Source organism: Cryptomeria japonica, chromosome 5, assembly GCF_030272615.1.
Source record: "Cryptomeria japonica chromosome 5, Sugi_1.0, whole genome shotgun sequence".
Classification (NCBI taxonomy): domain Eukaryota; kingdom Viridiplantae; phylum Streptophyta; class Pinopsida; order Cupressales; family Cupressaceae; genus Cryptomeria; species Cryptomeria japonica.
In genome coordinates this window covers 117297133-117306512 of record NC_081409.1, presented here as the reverse complement: position 1 = coordinate 117306512, position 9380 = coordinate 117297133, and the positions used below count along the sequence as shown (strand labels likewise).

At 33.4% G+C, this 9380-nt stretch overlaps 1 protein-coding gene across 1 annotated transcript; it reads right to left on the bottom strand.

Annotated features, from left to right (window-relative positions):
• Positions 1-846: 846 nt before the first annotated feature.
• On the bottom strand, positions 847-1676 carry LOC131057528 (E3 ubiquitin-protein ligase CIP8-like). Its single transcript, XM_057991694.2, has 2 exons — positions 1538-1676; positions 847-1382 (listed from the first exon to the last, which is right to left on the bottom strand). Exons 1-2 carry the CDS (start codon positions 1674-1676, stop codon positions 847-849), a joined length of 675 nt encoding a protein of 224 aa, XP_057847677.2.
• Between the last annotated feature and the right edge of the window lie 7704 nt (positions 1677-9380).

The window sequence follows — 9380 nt, the reverse complement described above, 5'->3', positions numbered from 1 at the left end:
AGTTCTAAACATCATATATATCTTAGAATGCATTCATGCATATAAATCAAATATCACTCATTCTTGGAGTTGTCATTCCTAAGTCACTTGCTCAATGATTTGAGAGCAAAACATTGATGTTAGGGATCCTGTGAGATAGAGAACAAAGGGAGACCCCTTGGAAATTTGAACTAATTGGATTAGTTTAGATACTTGCACCGAGAGTCTCATTGTATGTGACAAGATCTAACATTTTATTTTTTTGGTCATTTATTCCTCGCCATTTTTAAGTGACAAGGAACTAAAATATTATTAATTGAGTGTTATACAACTATAAGTAGATTACCCATGGAATTTGGTTTGAAAGAGAAATGATATAGAGAATGATCATTCCAATATGAAAGGGATTAACTCATGAAAGCAATGAATTTATGTCTACTCATGAGAGAAAATAACACTCTTGTTAAAGTATAGAATTAGATAAAGGAGGGGAAATAAACTGTGTGTTAGAAATAAGACATTAAACCTTACATTTTGATGGTTGTGTTTAATGATAATGTCACCTCATTGAGTAGATAGGAAAACTTGTTGTAGCCTGAAATATTGATGCAAGCAAGTTTTAATAAATTTTAAGAGATTGGTAAAATTCCTTTTTTCTAATTTGTGTGTAAAAATGTTTATTTGTAAATGAAGAACTAGAATTCATTGCCCTTAAGCCACACCAACAAAAAAAAATCGTCTTTATAAAAAATGAACCTTAATTTCTAAACCTATCAAACTTCATTTTACAATCCAAATTTATTTTAATCATAATTAAAAAGTAAAAACATAAAAAAGTTTCCAAAACTATATTTGAAATTGTACAATTCATCTATTTCTCCTTTGTTTTCGTGCTTCATAATCTGGGTCATCAGTGGGCAGTTCAAACTTGCAGGCCGGGCAAGAGTTAGAAGTTGCCAGGCATTGCAAAATGCATCCCTCATGGTATTCATGATTACAAGGCATTTTCACACATTTTTCACCAGCCAACAAAGTAGCCTGACATACACAACACAAGAAGTCTCTATCCTCCTCTATCGTTTGTCTCTCTAAACTGTCCACTGCACTCCTAGCTGCTGGGGGAGGTCCTCTAAATGCAAAATCTTCAAAAGAATTTCCAAATACTTCAACCTGCTCCTCAGAATCCAAAAAATGCCATCCTAACTGTACTCTATTCAATTCAATGTCTTCAAGTATTTGCTGCCAATTCAGCTCATGGCCAACAATTTCAATTATTGTATCCCACATTATTCGAGTCCCCCAAAGCAATACTCTAACAGGAAGAGTATAAGGCTGTCTGGGAGAATTCTGATGACTTATATTTGTATCATCTCTCGATGTTCCATTCTCGATGGAGTTTGAAACTGTAAAGGGTACCCATTAAACCAACGATTGCAATAAATTTGACTACCATTAGGATATAAACGCATTTGCCTAATAATTCTGCCTTGCCCATTAACATGGAAACTGGAATTTCCTTGGAATATTTGTGCAGTGGTGGGAACCCTTAATCTAATACAAGTTTTGATTACTTCAGTGAAATTATTCTTGTACATCTCCATATACTCTTCATTTCCAAACTCAATAGAGTAATTGCAGTTACATTCACCAGAGGCATTCACGTCTGTTTCACATGCAGAGCACTTAAGTTGTACCATATTATCCTAAAACACAAATGAAAAGGTTATGTGCTTACAATACACTTGAGCATAAATAAAAGAATGATGGAGGTCTTTACATATAGATGCTCACGGCATGGCAGCCAGTGGACCGTTTCAAATAAGTCACCTTTGATTTTCATGTTATGGTCTTAACCCTAGTTTTAAAAACATACTTAAATAAAAGAGTATTTTTGACAAGGTCTTAATAGTTTCAATATCTTTTATAGGAAATTGATTTAGAAGTTAGGTGGTCCCTATTGTTCTTGTCATCATTTATAAGTTTCATTTTGCAGCTACGAGATCTAATTATGGGACTAGTATTCTACAAAATACCATTGATCTACTTTAGCTCATTTTATATATTATTCAAGCTTCTTTTATGTATTTTTAATGTCGTAATCACTATTTACTTAAGATTTGACAATCTCTAATTTAATTTTTTCTATTGATCACACAAATTTTGTATTGGGTAGAGTTCTAGCGATAGAAATATTTGGTCAATATTAAAAGGAATAGCACCTCTTGGGGTTTTTATCCTAAAAGCCATCTTAGTGGTTCTAATCTGATTGATTTATATTAAAAACTATTTAATTAGCAATTGATAAACATGAACACACTTGCACAAATTTTTCATATTCTCTCTTGTGGAATTGACCATTCCAAATAGGTAATAATGGGTTTGGGGTTGCCTAGTGGAGAAAGGGAATATTTAAAATAGGTAACGCGGTTCCAAAAGGGGGATAGAATGACTAAAATCAACCTTAGTGAACACCTTTTCCTTACCATTCAAATATATCCATTCTAAAAGAATAGGGAAATTAGGGTCTTTAAACTTATTTTTAAAGGTTTTGTGGGGTTCTAGTAGAAACCTATTTTGTGTTGTTTCAATGTTATCAAGCCTCAACCTATTTATATATCTTACCCTAACACATTTAACAAGTGAATCCCATAGCCTTATACCTATCTACTATATCTCTATCCATTCCACCTCAAAAAACTATATCAAATTGCAATCCATCTCTTATTTCTTATTATTCTTTTGAAAAGGGAAGCCTAACCCCCATCCAAAGATCTCCTCCAACCCCATCCGTGTTGCAAATCCCCATCTCTATATCCTTATCCTAAAATCCAATAAAAAAATCTATTAAATCACCTTTTTCTTATTCCACTCTATCACCTCCTACATCTTTACATCCACACTGTTTCCATTATCTACGTCTTCTAACATCTAAGACTATCTCCTTACCTATTGCTAAACCTTCACCAATTTTACCCCCACATATCACTTCAATAATGAAATATAGGCCATGTTTAAATATCTCCTTAGTATTTTCATAAAACTTCCATCATCCCCACCTCCACCAAATTTTAATCCACCTTCTTTGGTTTATCCTTCCCTTTCCTTTGTCAAAGAAAACCAAACCAACATCATTACAATCCTTATTGCTACAAAATTATAAATCCACTCTATCCCATGTCTTTTGTGATTTCCTAAAATGACTATTAATAAAGGAGTAACCCTTGAAACACAAATAAAAATGTGCAATCTTCTCATATCATGCATCCACCCCCATCTCTCATATCTCCATCCACCCAAATTGAATAGTTTATCCCATACTTCTCCACCACAACATCAACATAAATCCAAATATTCCAAGAGATTATTCTAAATCAAATTCAAAACTACCCTAGCCTAAATCAAAATCATGTCCATGAGAAAAAACCTTAGATTAAACACCACTATGCACTCCATCAAAACAAATTTTATAGCCATGATAAACTAATGTTTATCAAGATCCTATGTCTAATCATGGTATCCATAAAAATCTAATCTTTGATAAAGATCCTATGCTTTATCATAACATCCAAAGTAATCCCCTTCCATTTAAACATCCTACCATTTAGCCAAAAAAGAAAGATCCCCCTCCCATGTAAAGATAAAAGTGTCCTTCCCAGTCCATCTAGTAACTTTAACCAATACCATGATTCCCTTCTTATCAAGATAGAGATATTGCTTTAATCCCATGTAATGATTCCTTTTCATTTAAAGATCATGATATCCAACATAATCCCCCTCATGATACCTCTCAAGTCAAGATCAAAGTCACATCACTCCAATTCAAGGTACCATGAACCCTTCCCCTATCAAATGGGTTCTCCACATTCATCTAATATGGTTTTCTCTATGATTCTAGTATTCCTTCTGTGTCATGTTCCTCTAAAAATGGACTCGCATTTTGTTTCTAAAACAATAAATATACCATTTTCGAAAAAGGATTTGTCAAAATATATGCTATCAAAGAAAAGGGTTAGGCCTTCACAAGCTAGACATCTTAGAAGCCATCCAAATAAAATAAAATACTAAGACATTTTTACATCTTCCATCCTTCCTAAATCCCATATCCCTCCTCTATATGCTAAATTTAAACCTATTTGTGAATCTTAAATGATCCAACCACTAACCTAGATCTACAAACTAATTCAACAAACAATCAATAGAGATATTCATAAGATACTCATGTTAGGATAGTATATCTTGCTAGGATAATTTGTGAATCTTTTATCACATCATCATCTTCATACTAGCTTGCTTCTTAATCAACATAGTTATAAATATTATATATATTATAGAATGCATTCATGCACAAAAATCAAATATGACTCGTTCTTGGAGTTGTCATTCCTAAGTCACTTGCTCAATGATCTGAGAGAAAAACATTGGGACAGCCCTTGGGAACTTGAACTAGTTGGATTAGTTTAAATACTTGTACCAAGAGTATCATTGGTGTGTGGGTCTTTTGGATTCGAGTTGTTCATTTTCATCACCGCATTTTCCTGCATACATTTCTAGTACCCACTATGGGGCACATCCCCATAAATAACATCATTTTTTGTGCAAGATAAGAATTACAAACATGCTATAATACCCTTTTACCTTATCTGGAGTATACTTTAGTGTATTTGTGGAAAATAGTAGCGCATTCATCACACTCTTTAGCGCATATGACCCATCTTCTAGCGCTTTTGAACTATATTTTAGCGATAACATTCTATGTTTCTTTCTTATGCATAGAAGTATTAGTATAGTGTATTCGAGAATTAGAGTAGTGTGTATGAGTCATCCTTGAGCACTTTTATATCATTTTGTAGCACATCTGTATAGAAGTTCAACGCATAACTCTGACAGAGAAAAATGACAATTTATAACAGAGTGAGAATATCAGTCTTGTGTAAGCCCGCCTAAGGTTTTAATTTTTCAGTAACTTCCTTTTATTGTAAGTTACTAATCATTTCTTTTAGTTTGGTGGAGTTAGATTTAGGAATTTGATTTTTCCTATCTTTTCAAGTTGTTTTAAAAAGAACTCATTTCCCTTTGGTTAAAAACAACCTCATTTTATCTTGGCATTAAAATAAATCAATTTTTCTTTTGGACTTAAAAGGAATCTTATTCAAAGTTTAGAAAGAACAACAAAAACAAACACATTTACTTTCTCACAAGATTAGGGAAAAAACTTCATTTGGGATATAAAAAGAACAACAAATTTTCATTTTATTACAAAGGTAAAAAACAATCAATCTTTCCTTTTATTTTGCAACGCGATTTCCATTTTCAAGAAAACGTGTTTTACTTTTTTTGTTGACTAGGATTTCAACTTCCTAGTTAGACAAAAAGTTTCTTTGTGGGGTAAAAAGAATACCATGCTTGTTGGACCAACATCTCCAAATAGATGTTAGCTAATCATTGCCTTGAAAGTTAAAAATAACACTTGTTTCCTTGTCTCGAAAGTGGAAGGTATATGCTCCCCCCTTAATTGGGTGACCAAAAAGCCAGACCACTCTTTATGCTTTCTTTTACTTCAAGCAATTAAATCCTTTAGAAGGCCTGCCCTCCTGAGTTTCCCTTAGGGCGCCATTAAGGACCGGTGAGAGGGGAATGACCTATGTTGGAAACAACTTTATCACCAAGTATTCCAACCCACTATAATCAAATGTGGAGGCTGACCAAAGTCCCCATCTACGGTTTTTCTCAGTGATTAATCTTTCCCCAGTATCTTTAAGATAAGTAAAGCCTTTGTTCTAAAGGTTGGGAAGCCTCCCGAGGGAGTCTATCACTGAAGACCGAATGAAAGATTGATTACGAACTTTATCATTAGAAATTTCAAGCCGAGTCAGTCTCCAAACATTGGCAATATCATAGTGCAAGGGTGGGGAAGAATCCGCCCCCAAGATCACTCACCATATATCTCCCAAGATAACTACTCAATTGTGAAGCAATTCACTTTGGGTTAATATCTAGAAAAAGACAAAAAAATGGGCATACTTTGAGGGGTGACAAGGCTATTTGAGCTAATGGAGTATCGAGACTAGTGGGCTATGATATTATTGATGACCTTTAAATAAAGAGTTTTCTTGATATGTCTTGTTTGTAATCCAAACTAGTGAAAACATCGAGGATTTAAAAACATCCTCAAAAGAACATACACTACTTGTTTAGCATAGACAAATTGTTATCTCTTCTATATGTCGTGTTTTCAAGTCATTTTCAGATAATCATCCATCAAATCACAAGTGTTATTTTTCAACATCACAACAAAAGCATCAAACAGAGAAATCAGGATAGTTAGCGCATAGGAGCAACAACCTAGTGCATCTCAAACATTTAGTAGCACATTCAAACCAAAACAGTGCTTTCATCACTCAAATTAGCGCATGACTAGTATCATATTGGTAAAATTTCATAGAGCACTTGCCAACATCACTGTAGTGCATACAAGAATCAGCCTAGCGTGTTTAAACAATATTATAGTCCTCTCATACCAAGCATCAGTGCATAACAGTGGCATATTAGTGCATAACCTATCTTACAATTTTATTATCCAACAATCTGCAATAGCCTGCTGGAGAGGCAACATAGCACATAGTGAACATTCTATAGCGTGTTGAGAACATCCTTTAGCACATTAGGTCTCTATCTTAGCCCATGGTCAATATTAGTGAAAAATGGAGAGTAAACCAGTCACTTTGAAAAAAAATTATCAACAATTTCAAATATCCTTTTGGGTCCTTTGACGAAACTAGCAATAAAACTTCAAAAAAGGATCATAAGAGAGAAAATTTTGAATCCAACAAAGCACTCTTAGAAAGAGTTTTCTAATCATCAACTAGCTTGAGATCAGATTTCATCCAACAAAATTAAAGAGTATCAAAATAGTGATCAAAGTTCCACCATCCAATGAATTTTATCAAAACAATACTTGTAGACACCTGAAATTGTCTTTTCTAATTAAATAAATATTTTTATTTATTTAATTATTTTATCCTAATTCTTCCATTAATTAAATAATTATTTATTTATTTAATTAATTCATTTATCCTTTTCTAAGACTTTTCTTATTTGAATAAATACTTTATTTACTTAAATATTCCTTTTCGTAAATTAAATAAATACTTTTATTTATTTAATTGATCCCATTTCCTCTATTAATTAAATAAATCCTTATTTATTTAATTAATTCATTAGCCTTTTCTACGCATGACATGTCATTCATCTCTTAATTCCTACACTACCTACCCCCTTTATCATTTTATTATTTCTTCTACCTACCCTTTAATCCTAACCGATCATTTATCTTTTACACCTCTTAATCTTATCCCTCCATTTCCTATAGTGTCTTCTATATAAGAGGATACTATTCTTCATTATGAACCCTAATTGTCTAATAAGCATTCTAATTGTCTAATTAATCTTATGCAATCAAGCCTTTTCTGATCAAGCTATCAACCACATTTTTGTTCTTTGTTGAGCTCTTGTGCACACATAAAATCTGAGAGCAAATATATCAAGCAAGATCAAAGGAGATAGGAAGAATGGATATTTAAACCCTAGTGGACATGTGATGGTATAATATTTATGATTTTGTTGATTTGAATTATCGTAGGTAATCTTCATATGTTATGGTGGATCTTTGTTGTTGTTAGGCTAGGGTTTTGTGGTTTAATTCATTTAATCTTTCAATATTGTTGTTTCCATTATCCACTTTTCACAGTACAAAATACCTAGGTAGGTCCTCAAGTTGTCAAATTGAGTTTCTACATCAGGAAACTTGAACTCATATCATTTGACACACTTTGTCATGGAGACGAATCAAACTAAACCTCTACTAGATAAGGTAAACTTGAGTTTTCAAAATGAAGTATCCATATCCAACATCAATATCAACATCAACATTTGATCATTTGTGTATAACCACTCCTCATATTTTGAGAAGAAAAAGTCTTCATCAAAAAACTAAGTTGAAGAAGAGACAACCTAGTTCCAAGGCACTTACCAAAAGGAATAAATTTCTCTATATCAACCGTCACCTCTTTGTATAACATTGTGCATTCTTGCGTCATATGCGGTTGTATATCCAAGGAAAAACAAATCAATTTGACAAAGAGCCTTTGAGAAGTAGGGCTTACATTTAGAAAGCGGAATTCGACCAACACCTTAATAGTGGAGGAAGTATTAACCCTGCCTTGTTTCTAAAATTTCTTATAACTTAAAACGAAGCTGGCCCTTAGCCACAAACTCCACCAAGAACCCCAATAGAAGAAAAATAATTCATCATGGTAGAGATATATTAATGCCCACTGTACAATATTAGATAAACAAGAAGAAGGAATCATAACCAGAATCAAGTATGGGTCGTAGACTATCCAATCCTTTTGATGAGTATGCTAATATGGGAGAAACAAAGATCACCAAAGAGCTTCTCCAAGAATATCAAGAGAATTCATCTTTCCAAAAACTCGTAGAAAGACTTATAGAAGCAGATAAGGAAAAATATCAACTCATGCTAACTAGAAAAGGAGTCAATATTCCCAAGGATTTCGACACATAAAACTTAAAGAATATAGATGAGAGAATATCAAGAATGAGATCAAGGAACTATGCCTATCAAGAATAATGAAGAGAAGAAGAGGCACATGATCAAGAAAAAATACACAACCAAGACCACACCCATGAACAAAACAACACCCATGAACAAGACCATACCCACAATTGGGACAATCTTAATGAATGAGGGGAAGCTCCCCATCAAAGGAAAAATGCACCCATGGCTGCTCTTAGACAACAACTCCACACACTACAAAGACAAATGCAGGACATGCAACAAGGAACCATGGTATGATACTCCTTGGATGAAATTTGTCCTTATTCTTTTGATAGGAGATTGAACATGGTGCCTTTTTTCCCAAATTCAGATATACCAAAACTTACAACAAATGCGATAGTAGGAGTGATCCTCGTGATCACTTTCAATAATTTTTTACCATGAGCTTAGAATTTTCTCATGACGATGCATACTTAATGAGATTATTCCCAAAAGTTTGGGAGGGAAAACAATAGAGTGGTTGTCTAAACTTACACCTCTTGTCAGATCATTTGATGAGTTGGTAAACAAATTCATAACACAATACTCCTATAACATTCAACATGCAATCACCATGTTGGATGTGTGTAACACAAAACAAAAGAGCAATGAAATATTCATGGTGTTTCTGCAATGGTGGAGGTGCATGGTCTCGAGATATCCTTGAGATCTTTCTGAAAAGGAAAAGATGGAAACCTTCATCGACAATCTGAATAGTGAGATTCATTATCAACTCAAACTCCAATGCATACCATATTTTTCAAAATTGATAGAAAATAGTATC